This window comes from Photinus pyralis, unplaced genomic scaffold (genome assembly GCF_008802855.1).
Source record: "Photinus pyralis isolate 1611_PpyrPB1 unplaced genomic scaffold, Ppyr1.3 Ppyr1.4_LG5, whole genome shotgun sequence".
Classification (NCBI taxonomy): domain Eukaryota; kingdom Metazoa; phylum Arthropoda; class Insecta; order Coleoptera; family Lampyridae; genus Photinus; species Photinus pyralis.
Window position 1 is genome coordinate 16,297,209 of NW_022170596.1, and position 21,614 is coordinate 16,318,822.

At 35.6% G+C, this 21,614-nt stretch overlaps 2 protein-coding genes across 4 annotated transcripts; one reads left to right on the forward strand and one right to left on the reverse strand.

The window, feature by feature from the left end:
- Positions 1 to 779: 779 nt before the first annotated feature.
- On the forward strand, positions 780 to 9,866 carry LOC116170861 (dual specificity protein phosphatase 14). 2 transcript variants are annotated; one of them, XM_031487395.1, is made up of 3 exons: positions 780 to 967; positions 4,772 to 5,030; positions 9,356 to 9,866. In XM_031487395.1, exons 1-3 carry the CDS (start codon positions 870 to 872, stop codon positions 9,677 to 9,679), a joined length of 681 nt encoding a protein of 226 aa, XP_031343255.1. In that variant the 5' UTR covers positions 780 to 869; the 3' UTR covers positions 9,680 to 9,866. The 2 variants fall into 2 exon arrangements, with proteins under 2 accessions (XP_031343255.1, XP_031343256.1); XM_031487396.1 differs by lacking the exon at positions 780 to 967 and adding an exon at positions 4,591 to 4,703.
- Positions 9,867 to 12,352: 2,486 nt separating this feature from the next.
- LOC116171636 (adenylate cyclase type 6-like) lies at positions 12,353 to 14,467 on the reverse strand. 2 transcript variants are annotated; one of them, XM_031488584.1, is made up of 10 exons: positions 14,354 to 14,467; positions 14,220 to 14,304; positions 14,051 to 14,167; positions 13,897 to 14,001; positions 13,686 to 13,849; positions 13,499 to 13,638; positions 13,344 to 13,450; positions 13,072 to 13,291; positions 12,769 to 13,025; positions 12,353 to 12,719 (listed from the first exon to the last, which is right to left on the reverse strand). In XM_031488584.1, exons 1-10 carry the CDS (start codon positions 14,428 to 14,430, stop codon positions 12,474 to 12,476), a joined length of 1,518 nt encoding a protein of 505 aa, XP_031344444.1. In that variant the 5' UTR covers positions 14,431 to 14,467; the 3' UTR covers positions 12,353 to 12,473. The 2 variants fall into 2 exon arrangements, with proteins under 2 accessions (XP_031344444.1, XP_031344443.1); XM_031488583.1 differs by having other exon boundaries at positions 13,072 to 13,297.
- Between the last annotated feature and the right edge of the window lie 7,147 nt (positions 14,468 to 21,614).

Consider the following 21,614-nt stretch of genomic DNA (forward strand, 5'->3'; position numbering starts at 1 on the left):
GTAGACATATAAATATCTTTGGCGATTGAAAAAATGAAAAATAACCCTTTTTCTTATTAGACATAGCTTTTTCTTTATTAGAAAAGAAACATCTGAAAGATATATGCATATAACTCAATCTGAACAGAACGCGCTTGGTTACCGATTTATCTTTCAAGACATATTACTAAAGCCTACTTGTCAAAGAAATATGTTGCCAAGTAAATAAGTTTTTTTAAAGTGTTGCAACGCATTAAAAAGTCTAACAAATGTATCCTGACGCAAATTTTTGACTGCCACAAGTACCTTTTAATTTACATCTTTGATCTTTAGAGCGTCGGCGTCCGTTTATGTACAAACACGACGTCGAAAAATAAAGTGTCTCTACTCTACCTGTTAAATAAAATACCTGACTGGAATTTCTGCCATGTGGTGAAAATTAGTCAACGGAAATTTATGGATATGTAGAACATCAGTAACTTGGGGTTATTTCAATATCGTGGTGTCAATAAATTGCCCTCGATACTGATTAGCGAACTGGTTCATGGTGCGGCCTGTTAATTTATGAATGAAAAGCATTCGCCGCTGTTACTATTAATGTGTACTATTAAAGTTAGTGTATTTTTAGAGATTAAACACGATGGTGGCAAATGTTTGAAATAGAAAAAAAATTGCTAGGAATGTAAGATATGTTTCTCCTCTGGTCACCGATATGAACGTGTTCGGGCGCGTGCGCGACTTTTATATGAAATTCCTTCGGAAAATCGCAGGTGAGCACCAATACGAATGACTCAAACTCTTGGCACGCTTTCTTCATTTGTTTCTCAGATGTTATAACTTTCACTTGGGTTTGGTGGATCGCACGTTTTTTTATCGAAAAAAACGTAGTCATGGAATTTATTAATGTTGAGTATGTGTTTAATGGTCGAAAAGATAATGAGGTGCAAGATATTTTAAGTAAAAGTGTGGAAACAGTTTCTACTTCCAGGTAATTTGAATGTGTGCTTGTCGAGCTTTATGTGGTATTTGAGTTTAGCAAAGTTAGTTGCTGTTTTGATATAGTTTTTTTTAACCAAGTGACATGTTTTGTTGTCTGTCGAAAGTAGGTCTTTTATGTTGACCTTAGAAAATAAATACAAGGTTGATGCTTTCCACGATTTCCTCTTAGTTTCGTACATGCGTTGGTGATGAACCTGTCTGACTATGTTGGTTTTTAGTTATATTGTGTCTAATTCTTTTTCGCACTTCACCTAAAATGTTATAATTGGGGAAAGCTTACCCATAAGCTTCGTTGCGTAGCGTTCGCTCCCAGAATACTCGGTACCTGATTATTCGTCTCAAAAAAACTTTCATCCAGGTAAATTCGCTTCCGCTCATGGAAGAATACATGCTCCTAGAATTTTCTCCTTAAAAAAGGATTCGTCCCTACATGGTAATAATATTTCCTTTTTTTAGCCAAAAAATGTACACTACATGTTAGAAGTAGCCCTGGAAGTAGCATAGTTAAATTTACTTAATTAAACTGATCAGGCGAAAACCAAATCACCCCAAGAAAAATAATGCCTGACCTTGGAAAGCTCGGCTCCAAATGACGGCTCTTGAAAAATACGCCCTTGGAATAACTCATGAATTTTTCTTATCGAAAATTCTCCCGAGAGTTTGCATGACAACTGTATAGTGTTGGCTTAATGGTAGCAACATGCTATTTTCCGGTAAATTCTCGAAAGATTTTCTTTGGGACAAATATTCCAGGGAAAAATATACTGAAAGCGAATTTGCGTGGGCATTTTTACAATTTTGTAGCAAACTTCTTAGTAGCGGGGTGAGGGTGAATTTTTCTTTGAACAAAAAGAAAATAAAGAATTTTACTTTTTAAATTATTGTTACAAAGTTTCCATAGTAATCTAAAAACACGTTCCTCAATTTCTCCAAAGTTTTCTATAATATCGTCAAGTAATTGTTAAAGATTTCTCTCAAATTCTCCCTTGAAATTATTCTCAATTCCTCTTGAAGCTCTCCCTTTCATTTCTCATGTTTTATCCAAGAAACATAGCTTCGGAATTATAGTTTGACGAAAAAAGTATAATGTACAAGAAGCGTAATTCAAGTATGCTTCCCCAAATTTCCACTCAAGCGCTCATCAAGTTTGTCCTAAGATCGTTTTAAGTTCATCGTCTCCCTAAAATTCTTCGTAGGGTTCTATAAAGTTTTCCAATTCTATAATTTTTTTGTTCCCTTCGTTACTTTTCAAGAGTTTCTCAAGTTTCTCTCAATTAACTTATAAGCTTCGCTCAAGTTTCTATCAATTATTTTCAATTTACAAATACATCTCAAGTTCTCCTCGAGTACCTTTAAAGTTTTCTTTCAATGTTCCACTTAAGCTCTGCTCAATTTCCTCTCAAGTGTCCATTTGGCGCCACGTTCCTTTTCAGTTACGTTTGAATCCGTATCCTCACTTCTAAAATTCATTGTTCCCCTAAACTTTATTCCAAGTGCCTCTATAATATTCCCCCATTACTATTATTATTATTAGTGTATTTTCCTCAAAGTGAAAAATCGCTATTGGCATATTTTCGTCCGGTCGTCCGTCGATATGGGGTCATTTAAAAGGGCTTGGTACAAGGATCCTGTGGGTTTCCGATATTGGTTTTACGCATGCGCATTGTGAAAAATTTGGTTTAACGCATGTGCAATGCCAAATTTTTTATTTATAAACATGTTTAAATGAAATTTTATATGCAAACACTACGAATATAAGAAAAATTAATAACGTTTTCCAAATATTGTTTTGCGCATGCGCAATGCCAACTTCCTTATTTACGAAAGCATTAGATAAAATTTCATTTGAAGTAAATGGGGCAAGGATCTTATGCCCACCGGTATTTTCCATATCCATCCCTGGGGATTTATACGGATGGAAAGTCTTCACTGCCCACCTAATTTTGGGTAGGTTCACTATTTGTAGAGCCAAAACCTAATCTCCTCTGTTAGTCTGTTCCCTCTGAGAAGTGGTTGAAAAGTAATTGGTTCGCCCGTGTTATTTTGAGCGAGGGTTTTTGATCCCGGAAAGTGTTGTTGAAGTAAAAGCTCCAAGGTATAACCCCTTCAATTTTCTTCAAGAAACCGATTCTACCCTCTGTTCCTTTTTGTAAGGCTCTTTGGAGTCATTTTCTGGAATTTGTGCTGTGGTTGGCACAGTTGGTTGTGGTTCTCCTGAGCCCCCTCAACTGATGTAGCCTCTTCGCACTCCATATTTATCACCTCCTCTGCATCCACCTTCGTCTTGGAGAGGAGTTTGAATGTCACTCTGTTGAAGTTCACGTAGGGTAGGTGGTTGCAAGTGGAAGTTGGAAGCTTGGTCAATAAGGAGAATCAAAGTTTATCCCTTGGGGTCCTTGTTCCTGTTTACCACACGCTTTCCAGCAACATATAATGTGGGCAAAAAATACCAACACAAATGTACAACCATCTAATGTAAGATCTCCCAACAAATTAGGATTAAAATGGACTTACACACAGTTCTTCGACTTCTTTAGAGCTTTCTGCGGAAGCAAATGTTCATTCCATAATCTGAAAGTACACGATAAACTTGAAAATATACTAAGATAGCAGTACTCCAATTCATAACAAAATGATCTTAAAACAAAATAAATCATTTCAACGAAGATGGAAAGTAAAAAATGATGATAAATAGGCAAATGGGAAATTGAAATCGATTAATTAGTGCTTGATCGCAATACAAAGTGAATTTTGGTGATATGAATTTCAAAGTAACAACAAAATTACATAGTTTAGGTGATATAGGGGCTGTTCTAAATGTTCGTCACGTGCTATATCTACCTCTCCTTATATCCCACAAACCAACCGAAATGTACCAAAAATACGAGACTAGGTATACGAGTACAATTAAGCCAACCTTTGAAATGTACAACAGAGCACTCTGTTGAATTAAGAACCGACAGAATTTCGATACAATTTACTAGGGTAAAACCTAAAATTAAATCAACGCAAATTATACAGTATACACGTTACCTCGCATCGTTATCCAAGTCCTCCAATTCCATTTTCATGTACCTACCACCCCAGGTTTCCCTCCATTTCGTCAAGTCGTTCTCATTTTACTTTCAGGTTCTTTTCTCAAGGCAAAAAAAGTAGCCATACTAAAAATAAGAAAGATTGCAATAACATTGAGAGAAATGGCAAGAGGAGATTAAAAAACACCAGAATATAATAAGTTCTAAACAGGGATCCCGATGATTTGGTAATTTGTCACACATAAACAGTGAGAATGTAACAAATATGAAGAAGAACGGCTTAAAAAGAATGAGAATGAGAATGTGGTACCTACAATTATTAGTCACAGTCGAGAATTTTTTTTCAGAAATCTGTCTTTACTTCGTTTCAAGTCACATTGTGAAGGAGGATGGATATAAAAATTTAAGGGGGTAATTTTTGAATTTCTATGTTTCATCTATATTATTAAGGGTCGTTCAAAAGATGTTCTTTCTTAATTATCTAAAGAATGAAATACTGCTTGGTGTTTTTTACGTTTCCAATTTTTGAGATAGTTTATAAACACACTCAGTTATAAATATCACAATAACTTAAACGAAGTCATAACATATACCTATCAACAGACAAACATTGGGGACACATATGTCTAGCACATACTCGACCATGGATAAGTTTATTAATATTAAAATTTTGTGTAATTGGCGTGCATGGTAATAATTTGACACACTAACAAATTAACCAAACATTCGCAATTCTTAACATTCCTTCGTCGTTTCAGTTCAGAATCATCGTGCACCGTTGACCTAAATTTAAACATTACAGAAGTTACAAGGAGTTTGTTTTTATGTTCTGCCACTTCGGTACATACTTCTACGCTCCAACTTCTCGGCGTCTCCTTTGTGATTAATGCTACCGTTGAGCTTCCAGACACGCCGCTGCCTGAAAAAACCGTAAAATATTACCGAATACGAGCCTTCGATTCGCCTAATCAAAATATTAGACAGTATTTTGACATATCCGCTGATTTAATTCATCAAGTAAGTTTACTCCAATTTATCTTATTTATTGCGCTCTAAAATTATCCCGTTGTTGCCGTTATGTTCATTTCGAAATTCAATCATGATCTAAATTTAGAAAAGTGAGTCAAACTAGACGTATTTGTTTCGTTCCTTGGTAACATAATGAAACCTTGTATCAGTTCAATATACCTAGTATGTTCTGTACCAAGAAGTTACCTACTCATTTTACTCTGTGGGGTTTGTTTAAACCACGAGGTAATAAAGAACAGTTTCTGTACTATTTTTCTGAAAAGTAGCACAAAAATGTATTGTCCGAAATTTTAAATGAAGAATTAGATTTATTAGGAATTAAAGAGACACCGTTTTTGTCCAATTTTTAAGCTTTTTTAACGAATTACAGAAACTCAGATGAGTCTCAAAACGATAGCTTATTGTACCTACTTGAATTCGGAGGTATAGCTCTTCCATTGACGTTCCTAATATGGTTTCTAACTCACAGCCCCTATGCTCATTTTTCAATCATATAACTATTTATAGACAAACGTGTAAAGTCGATAAGCGTCGTGGCATACATCCCCTTCATACAGCGGAAAATGTTATTGTACCTATCCTTGGAAGCCCAGCAGGTAAATTTGATATGTTTGATGATCAACATGAAAATTTTTCACGGTTTCGTCCTTGGTTTCGGCAAAGACCAAGCCAGCCCAAATTTTTACTCCTCTTGCCTTTGGAGGTTCAATCCTCGTGCCTTATTTGGCATTAGAAGAGAAAGAGTGCAAAATTTCCTTATATACGTACCCGTGGCCCGTGGGATAATATAACTCACTTCCCCCAACCCTTTGCTTTTGGATATACATACTCTCAAATTCTATCTTGCTTATTAAAATGTGGTCAAATTAAACCTAATCTACAAAGTATCAGTTTGACGTTTAAAGAGCACACCAAAAATAACATAAAAGTAATAATATATTTCCGTGGACTATTTTAAAATAATAATTCCATTGCATTTTCGAAGACTACACAAGCTCCCTCACGTCCAGAGAATTGTAATTTATTCCTAAGGGAAAATTGCCGTCGGGACGCTTGAATCTTTAAAATTACGATACCTAAGTTTCTCGCAAAAAATTATTGCCCTATAATTAATTGAAGGTAATTTAAAACTTTTTTGTTACTCCACTGGCTCTACTAAATTACGTTAACATAAAATATACCCCAAGCTACCCTTTTTCTCTTGCACCCCCTAATTGTCAGTTTTTCCTCCCTCGGCAATTATCTTAATGTCTATTTCTACATTCATTATTTTCAACAAAGCTACAAGTACCTTCCGCGAAAAATTCCAGGTAGCTATTCTAAGCAGTTCTCATTGATAATATATAATTTATTATATCACATTATCAGTACCTATGCTTTTATAATCTTGGCGACAGTTTCTTTAATTATGATTCCGAGTAGTCACTCTCTCGTGATTTGAGCTTATTTAAAACACGTTAAAGTTAATTATTAATTTAAAAATAAACTTGTTTTCCCTTCACAGGATTCCTCACGTCATAAAATTACCGTAACCTTTCATATTCAAAAATGTCTCAGAAAAGGTCACACGTTAATTATTGAGTGTCCTTAGAAGACGTTTCCAAAAAAAACGCATATTACCTATTGTATTTATTTAAAGATGTCCCCAAAAAATCGCACGTTAATTATTTATTAATTGTCCTGATTTAAAGACTTTCTGGAAAATCGACTCATTAATTTTCTTTATTTAAAGTCGCCCTAACAAAATCCCACGCTAACTTTATGGCGCACTAGTAGGTAAATCTTGAACCCAACAGTGTAAAAAAAAGCTTTTTATGGTATCCACAATTATAAAAGGTTAGCTGCCAATCTACATACCTTAAAATTCTGGTGAGTGGCGTCTGCATCTTTTAATACTAAACACTATTTTTATTCTCAAAATGCACACCTTTTTGGATAGGTATAGAAATGTAAAAAACTATTATATTACTTAACAAAATTTAATATAAAAACACAAATTAAGGAAAATAGTTCGCCCTCATTAATCAAACTGCAAATTCATGAAAAAAAGTATGACTTTCAAAACTAGTTGTACAAATAACTATTGTTTGTTTGTCAAACCCTCATGACAAAGTTTTAATTTTGCAACCGTTTGTATATCAATATTTATGAATTTCTTCAGTTTTTCAGTGGGAATTATCATAATTAATTTCATCTAAATGTAAACCGTTTTAACATGTCTCCACAAAAAAACCACCCTAATCATAACCATGAAATACAAATATGAAGAATTACATGGTAGTATAAACAGTTAAGAATTCAGAAAGATAACATAAACGTAGCACATTAATTTTGTGGGAGAATTGCACACATTTATTGAAAAAAACCATTTTAAGTACTGAAAATCGATTGCTGCTAATGAGCCACACAATAGTAAGAGACATTGTTTTAATTCCCGAGTACCTATAACTTTCTGATGAGTTTATTTTCGAAATCTATTTAACAAACCTACAGCATTTGCACGTTCCAAAATCTAACTTTTTGTACTCTCAAAGCGTTTGTTTATATGTACCTTTAAAACACGTTTTATAAAAAAAACGACTATTTTTGAACATAGATTTCGGGTAACTGTTGAGCATTAAATAAGTCAACAAAAATAATGATCTCTTTTCATTTTGGAATTCAAGAAATATTGCATTTATTTACCCCTGAAAGGCACCTACTGTATTATCCTCATTATTCTATGTAACAGTACTTTTGGCCCTGTAGGCGTGCAATGGCACGTAAACAGTTATCTCCTTAACATTGAAATATAAAAATAACTATTGTATATTACATCTTGAAAGTTTTGGCACTAGCAACTTCACACAAATAATCGATAGACTCTCAGGTCTTCCATTGTTCACGTAATTTTCGGTTTTAAATTCGTAAATCGTTCATGTGCCAGTATAAAAATAGTGTGAACATTTTTCTTTTGTTGTACTTACTAAAATTGACCATATTTTTGGCATGGACACTTTTGGCAGATTTTCCACGTGATTCATTTAAAGTATTTAAAAACACGCGATGATAATAATTGTCAGACAGGTTGTATTTATTATATTTCTAAATTTAAGTAAAACACAAAAAAAAACGTTGGCATTCTGAGGTGTGTTTATGTTTCAGTGTCAGATATGTTAATGTATTATATCCCATTTAATGCAAGGACATTATTAACGACCCTCGAGATCGTTTATAGGTAATTTTGTATGGCTGTCTGTCTGTCCGTCCGTCTGTCCGTATGTCTGTCCGTGTGCACGATAACTTTGCGTAGAGACGTCCGATCGCTTTGATTGATACAACATCTTTTTCAGGATATAAGAAAAGTCGATATTGTTTTTCGGCTATGTAGACTAACGGGCCAAAAAGTTACAGCCCAAAAACTGCCCAAACCCACAAAAAAGGGGTTCTTTTATAATTTTTGTTACAAAGAACATATGAATATCCGGTTTTCTGTGTCAGTAAATATTCCATAAATCTCTGGTATCTATGCAGATGAATAAAAAAAAATTGCCATGCGCAACCCAATTTTTGTATTTGCACAATTCCAATTTTGTTATTTGTTAAGAACTTTAAATGAAATTGTGTATGGGCACCTCAAATAAAAGTAAAACTAATGCCGATAAAAAAATTTGTTTTGCGCATGCGCAATTCGATTTATTATTAATAAATCGCTACATACTATTTACATAGCGTTCTTATACCAATTTTAATTGATTAAGAACTGATCTTTTCATTAATTAAATGAAAACATGGCATAACCTAAAAAAACTTTGTTAACCAAATAAGGAATCCTGTGAAAATGAGTTTAGTTCGTACGTTTAGATAATTTAACCAATTTTAGCATGATGATTCTGAAATTTTCCACTTTAGATTTCAACTTCTTTCGCAAAATAATAAGCTGTCATTACAATACCAAAAGCAAAAGTGATATTCCCCCCATTTTTACCAACCACACTCCTAACACATTAAAACCGCATCCAGTTACTCAAACTAAGGGTACATTCAATAAAGTAGGTATAATACAAAATATATTGGGCTTCAAACTTAGATACTTATTAAAATCAACCAAGCGCTTATTTTTTTATTAAGCAAATTGTTGGCACCATCGCAAGAGTAAAATTTGACTTTATAAACCGAAAGCTTTTATGGTATCAAATGCGTAGCTCTCTCCTCAGTTTTTTTCTTGTTTAAATTCAAAAAAAAAGGTTAGAGTTTCGTTCAACACAGAGCATTATAGTTATTTATAATTTAATTCGTCTTTTCTGTAAACGTAACACTCTTTTCCATTACAGATTTCGCTGAGGGATGGAAAAACGTTAATACATTGCACGGCGGGCGTAAGCCGATCGGCAACCCTATGCATCGCCTACTTGATGAAGTACCACAAACTATCCCTAATAGAATCCTACAATTATCTCAAACTAAGACGACCGATCATCAAACCGAACTGCGGATTCTTTCGGCAGCTAATCGAGTACGAGAGGGAACTGTTTGGCAATAATACGGTCAAGTTAGTTTATAACGAGATGTTAAATTTGGAACTGCCAGATGTTTACGATTGCGAATATAAGTCGCTGAATCACTTTCGAAAAAAATATAAGAAATCGGCGGACTAAAGAAGATATATTCCTTCCGTACGTTGTAATGCGACAAGTAATTTTTGTGAATAGCTAAAAGGACATTGCTCTTTAGTTTTATAACCGAATCTAATCGATTAATTAATTATATTATTAGATGTGGACCAATATTGTATATAAAAAAAAATAGTATACGATGACAATAATAATAAAGTATAGTTTAAGATTACTGCTTCTTCACCCTTTGTCACGATTAGCAAAGAAATATGGAATCGCATTTGTCTCAATCAAGAATTTTGGCAGAATATTACGGATATCATCTGAAGCATTTTGATGAAGCATTCATTCCTTTGTGCAAATATTTACAATTTATAAGCTGTTCTGTGTGTAGTATAGGCGCGATTAGCTTAATAATGTTGTTTAAACAAACTCGTGTACTATTTTAATTGGGAGAACGCAGAGAAGTGGCATTTTTGTATAATTGGCTGACGGGTATACATTGCTTCACATTTTTTGTTGTCTTAATATGCAAAAATACACTCTGTTACTATTATTTAATTTCAGGAACAGTTGCGCATTCTTTCCTTCAGTGTAATTGGCTTGGGAATGAATTGAGACAATTTTGAATCTCCTATACAAATATGGTCTATAGATGCAAGGGACAACTTCCAGTTCGCAGAACCATCCTTTTGGAAATTAATAACCTATCAGAACCAGTCACAACACTGATTGTGGCCATATTGCTTGAATATTTTTTGTGTCTTACAGCTCATTGACGAAATGCTCCATCCCCCTTTGGAAAAATTTTTCAGATAACCAAGTATATCGAGGAGCTCTGGTACATTGCTGAATTTGGTACCGTACACGGAAAACAGTAAGGGTATGCAGTTTTGGAGAATTATTTTAAAATTTGGTCTTTACGAATCTATTTTAAAGCAAAAATCTCCATTTTGGAAACTCCAAAGCAGATGGTTATTTTAGTGCAGAACTCTCATTAGTACGAGGACGAGCATAGGCATCGATCCGTGTACCGTGTACTGAAAAGCCTTTAACACTAATGTAATGATCTTTATCTCCATATATCTTAATTAAATTGGTGGTGGTTCTTATTATGTAATTACTAATTACGTAAATAAATTTGCGCCGGCAAGTTGTCAGTCACTAATCCTATTCTGGTCTCTTAAGTAAAGAGGAAAGGGATAAATAATGACGCAATAATTTTTATTTAATTATGAAACGGTTCTTATTTTCTTTGAAGTACCTCCTTTGCTCCTCCCCGCTTGTTTGTGCTCCTCCTTGTCTCAAAGAAGCGTGATTTTGTACTTCACTTATGACTTTTCTCCAGATTACTTTCCGACCAAACTGTATTCCGTTCATTTTCACTTTAATTAATTATCGAGTTAATTATCCAACCCCCATTTTTGCCAACTTTTTGTCTAATTAATGGCCTGTATTATCCGTAGCGTGAATTCTGGTAGGTTATATAAACCTGCGGACTTCACATTACGTAATATTGCATTCACATTTTAGGTTTGTGCATTAGGTCGGCCGACCTGACTCAAACACATTTGTCATTGTCCTACGCGAATGCTGACAGATTTAATTGGTTCTTCTTACGGGGTTGTTTGAATTGGTCGGAAGAATCCTTTTAAGGGCGTAAGTCATGTTAATTGTAATCGGTTTCATTTGGAAACTTGAAGAGTGTTACAATATTTCGCTTTGAGGAAATCCAGAGTCTGTGTTACACAAACCTCCAAATAAAATAAAGGAGCGTGAAAGTGTCCTAATTCTAGAGACAACAGCAGTCGTACCACAGTATAAATAAAACACATGGAGAGTTGGCTTATTTGACCGACATCGTATTCGACCGTTGACAGCGATAAATCCGCGGTGTGTCTACGATATGCCTTTTAAAATCTGACCATTTGACTATCCGACGTGGTTGAAGGCAACTTCATTGCAAGAGATCGGCTATACTTTTTCTAAACGCTCTCACTCGCTCATGTCTACTTCTATTCCCTCTGAAGCGAATCCTCCCGAGGAGCTCTTCTCTTCCAATTTTCGCTTTGAACAGCGTAAAGCGACTGAGTCTCAAATCCTTCGATGGCAGTGTTAACAGGCTCGTTTTGACAGAGTGTGTAGACAAACGATCTTGGATGAAATTTGGAAAACTGATTGTATATTTTAATTTTAATCGATTCAAGGGAAATGCATTGAAAGTACGGGAGATGAACCACAGTTACAGGGCATTGAAAGGGTTTAATGACTTTTACGGGTAAAACACCCCTCGAGGTTCTCCCAATGTGGTCATGTTTTATTTGTTGTAGTTTCTTCAAAGTTGTAGATTCTAGTAGCTGATTGCTTCTTTCCTCCATTTGTCTTCAAAATATGATTTAATTTGATTTTGAAACTCCGAAACGATCAAATCTAAAAAGTTACTGGGTGCAGGTCAAGAGCCCTTTGAGTACGAAAAACGCTTATTACTGCATTATGACAAACCAAATTTGTACAAAATATCCGTAGTTTATCCATATGAGATAGGGGATTTGGTTTTTACACCAAAATTTTGCAGGTGATCTTAAAATTCTATTATCAACCTGTAATACGGACGCACATATAAAGTGGGTGGTCGTTTTAGCATTCTGATATAAGGTTAAGAAGGGTAATACAATTTTACAAGAAAAAATTAAGAAAATATTTATTATAAACATATAGTAAACTAATATGTTCACATAGAAAACTATTTACTGTAACTTAAGAAGAGGAGGTCGGGAGCATTATAACATTAGTAAACTAGTACATCTTTGGCTTTAGTTTTGGAATGTTTAACGAGTTACACAAATTCATCGCTAAGTATGTTACTTGAGGATGCAGCAAGGTTTGTGAAAGGGAGGTGTTTGCCTAAAGCGTTTATGCCGTACAAAGGATTTGGTCTAATGTTCGTATCTGGTTTCGGAGGTGGCCGATAACCATTCAAGAAGTATGTTTCCATATTTCCCTTTCCTTTCACCTCTATGGTCCCTCTGCACGTTAACGGGTAACCCCTCTTGCTTAATATTTGGTAGACTTCTTTGGTCACCTAAAATCAACACAACCTTGTATACAATTCCATTTTGTAAATAACACACTTGTATCTTGTCAACTAGTCCAGTACTGTCCATACGGCTGGCAACATTAACGGCATTTCCCCATATGTCGTACTGCGGTTTTCGGGCACCAATCACGCCAGCAACCACAGGTCCAATATTAATTCCGATTCGTATCCGGAAATTATTAAAAGAATGCTCATTCACCACAGCCAGCTGTTCTCGTATACGCAACGCATAATCCGCCATCGCAGTCACGTGTTGAAATTGTTTCATATCACAAGTGTTCTGAGTAAGGCCTGTTGATAGAAACTCATTACAAGCTGGTAACCAGTCGCGACCCACCTGACGCAGCCATATAGGTTGCTCCAGTCGATTTAATCTTTTCAATGTAACGAAACTGCTCTTCCGACAGCAACTCGTCGAAGTCTGCAATAATTTCGTTAAGCAACCTCAAACACTCAACGCCTTCGTTGTTGCCCTCCAACTCGACATAAAATTCGGAAAAATTGGGAATGGAAGCAAACATGATGCATACAAAATCACATTGTTCGTGGTACAACTCCTGAAACTGATCATGCAATTATCAGGTAAGCTATCAAAATCTAATACTTTACGTCATTATTGTCGCTGTTTAAGAAGTGCTCGGCTACATGTACTGGCAGTATGTTAGCCAAGAGCTTTTTATTGTATGCTTCCAAGTTCTCCATGTCCTCTTTCTCTTCTGCAACATCCAAATGTTACATTGCATCGTTCACAACTTTAAACTTACCAGTTGCCTGCAGTTTCCAGACAAAGTCTAACCTGTACGTAGCCTCAATTTGCTGGCCATGTATAATTAACGCCACTACGAATGCTACTAAAATAATGACATTGATGTATTGACTTGTAATTGTATTATCTATCAAAGACCTGAAAGAAAAAAAGTTAGGGCGATTAACACCAACGCGCTAACTAACCCTGGTTTGTCCTTAAAGGTACCTCCACATTTTTCGTCGACGTATATACAAATAAAAAAATAGCTCCCTACAATTCCTACCAGTATGATTGTCTTAAGTAACGATACCAGCACTTGATACACTGCGCAAGTGGTCATTGACAATATTACTAACAATAAAACATGCTAAAAACAAAAAAGTCTGTTATAAAGATTGAAGTATGGTCTCGTACGTCAATATATGTAGCTGAATCGCACTGCTGCTTGTAGCTTGTCGAGTTAGCTAAATCGGTCGTTGTAACGTTGACGCAGAAGAATGCGAGCTTGGAAGTAGAAAACTAAAAGTGTTCTAGTAACCCCGCGTTGCCTGGTTTTGAGTGTACTTACACTTGGTAAAAGGGCAGCACAGTACACGCAGCAAATTATAATGAATGATATTCCTTGAGCAAGATTTCGGTTCTCGTGGATTCGTTTAGAAATATTTCGTAGATTCACGTTCACTTTCTGAAAAACAAGCGGGGAATGTATATCGGGAAGTGTTTTACTTTTCTCTTACGCTCAGATTTTCAACGGAGACTAGGAGCTGTACTACAACTAAAATGAACACGATTGCCAGATTAATTCCTACCACCATCAGATTCCTAAAAATTTCCAGATGACACCCACAGTCTTACGGGTTATAACACTTACATATGAGTAATGGTGAATTCGACAACTAAAATTGTAAAGAAGCATATGATGGAGCAGAAGAAGTATAGGTTGAGCATCCTGTCACGCTCCTTGACGTACTGAAAAATAAATCTGGTTACATGAATTTTAGTTCATTGATTTGTAACTTGTGTAAATTTCATTTTTCAAGAAGTAAATCTTTTAAATAATTCAAACCTTGAGTTGGCAAATTGAGTATTTTTAATTAAATTACTTTAATGGAACGTAATTTTGCACTCATCTGCCTCCAAAATAAGATAAAACTTGTTATTTACAGATTCGGTTTGAGCAGAACAACCTTTCATACTTTAGCTATTAGTTTGATGCTATGTATAGATTATGGTCAGTATTTACTGAATGGATCGATTCGATTGCATAACCAAAGTTTTGCATAAAGTGAATATCAAATGGCTTTCAAATTGCTTCAATTAAATTTCGATTATACGCCTGATTGGACTGCTGAAATGCTATCCTCAAATGTACGCCAGAATAGCAGTGTAATCTTGATGACATCAATGCGATTGAAAGTGCATTAGGGAGTTAACGAATTGTGGAAGCACGCAAAAAAATGATTTAGTTCTATGAACAATGTTGATACAAAAAAGTGTAGGGCGCTCACCTTTAGAGCATCATAAACAGAAAACAACCTAATTGTATCACATTTTCGTATATGGTCAATCCAGGGTTCAACCTTTCCTAACGAGTAGTCGGAATATTACTTCCTACATCGAATTTTTTCGCAAGAATTAACACACGCACACACATTTAATTTTTACAGCTATGTGCCTGTCCGTCTGTCCGTGAACACGAACGAACTTTGCACAGGTGACCTATACCGCATGTAACAAGCCTATTGAAAATGGGTCAAATCTAATGACCCCGTAGAGTCACGGCAAACGCTTGAACCTATTCGGTTCAAGCTTTACACAGTTGACATTATACTCGTACCCTGACTCGTACATACCACATGTAACCAGCCTATTGGGTCAAATACCCAGTGGAGTCACACTGCTCTGCCGCTTTTGGGGTTTATTTGTTCAGGATTATTTTTTCATATAAAAGGTAGATTAATTTATATTTGGAATACTACAATATTTTTGTGAGGCTATGGCATTGCGTGAGAGTAGGTAGTGAATAAAACGATAATGAAATGCAATGGCTTGAAAGGTATTCAAATATATAACACATTTTTGTTAAATAAAGGTCGCCAAGGGTAGTGTAACGGTAGCTCTAAATTTGGATCTATTTTTTCGAATTTTATAGAAATCCTATGTGTACAATTTGGAGGAACGGTTGGTAATCGAACATCAGTAAAATGGTCGACATATTTAACATTTACGTTACCCACTGGTGGACATAAGAATTCCCATTATTTGAGAAATCGATTTCATTTCACATTCTGTTATTAACTTACTTTTTTTAAAAATACATATTAATCTGAAATATATACCTTACTTTATTTTGTATTTTAAGATTTCCATTAAATATGTTGCTAGTGGAATAAATCTATATCATACTATTATTATTATTATCTTACGTTTATTCAGCCTCAGCAAGGAATTCGTTTTCTACAATCATCATGAAATCAGTGGTATAGTCATTCGAACGAAATCTACGTACAATTGGGGGGGGGTATTAATAGCAAAATTGAAAAATTCCCTAATAATAATCTTTTCCTTTGCTGTGGAAAAAAACCTCAGACTCCTCGGTTCTGTGTTTATACCCAAAATCAGTTGCTACAATAATAAACGGATTTTCCTTTGCTGGAGGTATCCCATACCACCTCCGTGCTGTGATATTACTCAAAATCCGTTAACAATTTTTTTAGTTTCCGAGAAACGTCAGGGGGGAAGGTTAACGTACTGCAGGGGAAGGTAGCACCGGAGAGTCTTAATCATTTCAGGATCTTGGAAAATGCTGCGTGGTATATGTTGGTCTTGTGGGATTTTATGTAATTAGTAGTGCAGAAATGAAAAAAAAAACGAATCAACAAGTAAAGATTACCGTCTCTCATTGATAGGAAGACATTTTGTGACTGGTAGTTAATGAGAAAATACTGATCCTGACAGGGTGATTTTTGGGATGCATTCAGTCCCGGGCAACGATATAGTTAACACGTAATCTGCGTTATTAGTTTTATTTCGAGCAAATACGCGAGATTAGTTCGGGTTTTGGGTTACCAGAGTAATAAAAAAAAGAGCACCTTTTCAGAGAGCTTCGGGTGGTGATTACGAGTATTTTGTTTTTTTCTTTATTCGAACGTAAAATTTAACAACACGATTTACAGTTGTAAGTGAAAAAAGTATCAAAGTACTCGTGTGAGATCGAAGGGACTTCAGCGTAATTTTGTCTGGTAGATCAGTATTCTATTAGTCAGTTTCGCTCCCACGCGATCAATACGATCTTGTTGAATGCTACCACCCTTTGTCGGTAACCCCTTCCGACGGCCCGTTCACCCGCGATTCACATTTTAGTGGATTTCGCTAAAATCCTTCCATAAAATAGTCCTCATTTTTTGTGGCACTTCCCATAGTTCGAGATTCTATTGGCCACACTAGAAAGATAGACCGCGATTCGAGCTTTAAGAAACTTTAAATCGCGTGAAAAAATTCGCAGCGGAAGATACCTTTGGGGCGTCCGAAGTAGACTACCCCTCGAAAACGTGCGTCTTGCAAAAGGTGTTCATCTCGCCCCTGGGAAAAAAAACAAAATTTCGTTACGCAGGAGGAAAAAAATCGGACTAAAACTGTAGAAGATGGTCAGAAACTGAAAAATCACTAGGTTAGTACACCGCGCTCTGGGATGTCGCCCAGATATCATCAACCCCACATCATGTAGCCCCATCCCTAAAGTTGTTAATTACACGGCACCGGTAGGTACATGTACACTCTTCGTCGATTTATATACGGGACCGCATTTGCTGTCATCCAGCCTGCCGACCGGCCAAAATAAATTGAAAGCTACCGTTTCACAAATCAATTTGCACAATTTCGCTAAACAAACAAAGTGAATTAGTTGTAACGTGTCAGTTTCATCCAAGCAGTAAAATACGGATTATTGGGCATTTAGCGAGGAAGCAATAACCAATTAACGTCGAGTAAAACGCGTTCCATAGGAAGATTATAATACCGTGCGCGGTCAAGGACAAACTAGTTAAGTGCGCGAGTATATTTTGAACTCAATCTTCGTAGTCGTAAAAGATGCAAAATTGTTACATAGTTTCTCCTGTTTTAGGATAATTAAAAAAACGTTTCGACTTTTATTAAAACTCGTTAACACCAAACCATTGTGTTAATAAAATTATTGTGACTTGCTCGTAACTCTTAATCAGATGGATTCGCCGTTAAAAGAAAACTATGCCCGGAAAACATTTGCATCACCGAATAAGTTTTTCCGACGGAACTGCAGCTCCGTTGTCTATTTTTCCTGAGTGATTTTCGCCCAAGAACACCAGAAAACATCAAGTGTGTGAGAGCGGCGTTGACTCGTAGCCCTGGGCGCTCTGTGCGTAAACTCGCGCACAAACTAAAAATAAGCTGTGAATCTGTGCGGATTTTACAGATCTTACAACATGTGTAAGAAATTAGAAGAAAATTAGGAAAGAAATTATGCGGCTGGAGTTTTCTTTTCGAATGCAAGTATTTTCGGAAATCGGAAGAAATGCAGTATTTATCTTGAGTGACCAGGCGCCCTTCTATCTTCTAATTCGCTCGGAACGTGTAACGGTTTGATGCGCAACTTTTCTATTCGAAATCATTGGTACATGTAAAAAGATGCGTGCACGCATGTGCAGAAGTAACTTCCTTATTTGTAATCAGATCCTACTGAAATTTTTAAGAGTAGCACTTTTAAACTGGTGAAAAGCTGCGCACGTTCTTTGTTATTTTTGAACCGATTTTAAAATTTTGATTTGTACGTTCTTAAAGAGATCATTTTATGGGTATTTGAAGCCGTTTTAGTATTGGATGTATTTCATTTAGAAACCCACTAGAATTGAATTTGTTAGATAATAGTCAGTTTCATTTAGAGTTGGTTCGTTCAAACTTCAATTAAGAGAACTTCCAATTTAGTGGGTCCATGTGATTATGCTTTGGGTGAACTGTGTGTAACAAAATGTGCCGTATATTTGTTATTAGATTCGATATTAAGTTCAGGTTAGTTAAAAAACCGTAGCCATGAAAATTAACCTAGCTAATTGAAAATGTATAGAGAAAACGTAACTAGTAAAATTGTAAAGTGAAATATAACTTAGAATTCTTTCACTATTTAATTTTTTCGTCAACAGATCAAAAACTGTATGGTGATGTAGTGTTTGAATTTTGTAAGTAAATCAGAACATTTGAAGTTAATTTTCAAGGAATTAGAAAAGGAGAGATGTTCAGTAAGTGGGTAAACCATAGTAAAATTTGTGTTATGAGCTAGCCGTTGGTCACTTAATTGCCAAGTTCAGTTAGAAACCCAACATTTTCTTTCAAGAAGGGAAGTTCAGCCCTCTTATATGCAAAGAAGCAACATTGAGGTACATTGCAAGAGTAATTCAAACCCCCCCCTATTTTAATAACTTAATTACATTCAATTTCAGATAGATTTTGTGTAAAGCACTATTTATTTACAGACACCACTTAATTATAATCGCCTAATATACTTTCTTGCTTTTGATAGTTGGGAAAAAAGTTGTACTCCAATTTCAGGGCGACTAGAAAGAGAAAGTGAACAGAAGCGGTTAAGGGAAAAAAGGTCCGCAAAAACACTTACCTACCAGTTCGTTTTGGATGATGTGTATCAAATTGAAATTGATGGTTTTAGATTAGCTTACTGTTTTTCATAGGGAAACAAAATATTTAGGTATGTAAAGCTACGGAGCGAAATATTGGACGGGCGAAAAACGAAAAGCAGGATAATATAAAATCAATGGAGATATTCAACGTTGTGGTACGTCGTTAATGCGAAAACTTATTCGGCACGTCGAAGTTATTTTAAAGTACATCGGTTACGGAATTTGGTGCGAAATCGATATAACGCTTAATGTTTCTTGACATAAATGATGCAGCACTTGCCACAACTTCTGTAAAGTATAGAAAATTGTTAGGGAGTAATAGTATAAAAGCGTGCCCAGAATGCACAAAATATCTTTTGAAATTGATTGCGTTTTGTTTGCTTCTCTTATGTACATTTGGGTACATTGTTTTTTAACGATAAAATGAAAGTCTAGTATCCATAAACTGACACCATGAATTTTATACAGATTTTTGCCCCTGTCTTTAGGAGTGCACTTAAAACATACCTCGGTCTTCTCCGATTTTTAAGTTAGGGAAAATGGAAACATGTTGTTATGCAGGATTTATGCACGGAACTTAATTACACTTTGCCTCTAAAATAATAGGGGTGGAATTGCCCATTAGGGATTTATGAACTGTTGTATTAAAAATTTATACGCAGTGCTACTGTTTACAGTGCATCTTTACCTTTCCTTTGTTACTAGAAGTACTTCTTCAATTTTGCACCCAGTTCTGTTTTTGTGGAGATTTACAGTTTCACAGACTTTCAGAGGTTGGGATTTGCAAACCGTAGTATTTGACATTTTGCTATCATCTTCAGAAAGAGTCAGAATTTGCTTGTCCTAAGATTCCTGCATGAGCATTGACTAAAGATTATCGCAAGTAAAACTAACACCTGCTAATCAATCAGTTTCTGAATAATTAACAAAAAATCCTTCGTTTTGATCCCTATGGCATTGGTTACATAAAAATGGAATTATTACCTAACCTTTTCAGGTCATTTTCCTTTCCACTTACTGACACGATCTTGTGTGAACTTGCGTATTAGACTCATTGGATTTAATCAAGATAACGCAAAGTTAATATAAATACCAGTTGAATGTAACGGATGTAGTGTTCGAAATGTATAACCTCCCGCAATGGAAACAATAGATGTCCTATCCGATTAAAAGATCGAATCGGTTCGCTCTTTACTTTACCTTTTTTGTTTACTGTTTGCTTAACGGATAGCCCTTATCTGAAATAATTACGCCAAAACAATGACAACAACGGAAATGGTTAACTTTTGATATACCAACAACAAAAGACAAAGAAAATATCCCGACATATAAATATGCAAATGCAACGTAATTTGTTTTACGGCGATACAACAAATAGTGGAAACTCACTGAGTTCGATTCCTTTAATCTGAGGGATTAGCTTAGATTTCACGAAAAAGTCTGACAAGACTGGTCTCAAACTCAAAGATTTCTTTGGGTGAAATTACCAAAATTTATAAACAATTTTTGTGGATCCGTTGAATTTGCACGTTATTTATAGGTACGAGCAGTGTCTTTATTAACTGGATCTCTACACTATCGCGAATTGTGAGAATTTTGACAATGGAATTTATAAAGGTTCCTTGGCGGAATTTTATGTCACATTAAATCTTATTAGAAATGACGCTTTCCTCTTAAAATTATGTGCGCGAGAGTACGCATGTAACTTTCACTAAGGGTAGAAAAAAAACTAAAACGCACTATCGTTATAAATATCCAAATGTGAATTTGGATTCCTTTGAATACAAAGTTTTCCACTAGGGCAAATAAGAAATTCTAGACGGGTATTGGACATAAAATTCGAACATCGACGGTCACTTTGAATTGGACTGCTATCTTCGCTTGAAGCTCGGTAAATCCCAACGTTGGATTTAACTACTGGGGCTCTAAAGGCCGCTATACTAAAACGCCGTACTGATTAAAACTCTCAGCTCTCGTATTGACTCTTCCGGTGCCAAAACCACGGCCCAAACAAGAATCTCTCTCAATTTCTCAATTTTATGTAAAGCTCAACCTCTATTTCAACACTAAGCTGACTTAAAGCGCCTAGTTCATGGTGGAAAGCAAATGGCGGAGATACTACGTTGATTTGCAATGGTTCGCCAAATCTAAGGCGGTCTACAAAAATAGTTGATACAGCAGAAATTGACTCGTCTCTCTCTCGAAGGAACTCGCAGCGTAAGATATGCAATATTATATTACCTCTTTTTATCATGTAAAACGATACCGTTTCCCGGCAATGGGGCTGCAGATACAATTTAAAGCAATCTCTGATAACTATGATGAAGACAACAAAGCTCGACGGATTCCAATCGACAATGTAAAAACTTGAACGTGACATTACGAACATTATTTGTGTGGCGGAATGGCACTGAAACCTTGACTACATTTAACCTTACAATTTAATCTTCCGCATGTTTTATTGGA

What these genes read in the sequence shown, in the direction of transcription:
- LOC116170861 (XM_031487395.1), top strand. Translation starts at nt 870, where the DNA reads ATGGAATTTATTAATGTTGAGTATGTGTTTAATGGTCGAAAAGATAAT. An exon ending in GAAACAGTTTCTACTTCCAG is followed by an intron (nt 968 to 4,771) that starts GTAATTTGAATG and finishes TCGTCGTTTCAG; the next exon opens with TTCAGAATCATCGTGCACCG. An exon ending in CCGCTGATTTAATTCATCAA is followed by an intron (nt 5,031 to 9,355) that starts GTAAGTTTACTC and finishes TTTCCATTACAG; the next exon opens with ATTTCGCTGAGGGATGGAAA.
- LOC116171636 (XM_031488583.1), bottom strand. Translation starts at nt 14,430, where the DNA reads ATGCTCAACCTATACTTCTTCTGCTCCATCATATGCTTCTTTACAATT. An exon ending in GTGCTGCCCTTTTACCAAGT is followed by an intron (nt 14,002 to 14,050) that starts GTAAGTACACTC and finishes GAACACTTTTAG; the next exon opens with TTTTCTACTTCCAAGCTCGC. An exon ending in ATTCAGCTACATATATTGAC is followed by an intron (nt 13,850 to 13,896) that starts GTACGAGACCAT and finishes TTTTGTTTTTAG; the next exon opens with CATGTTTTATTGTTAGTAAT.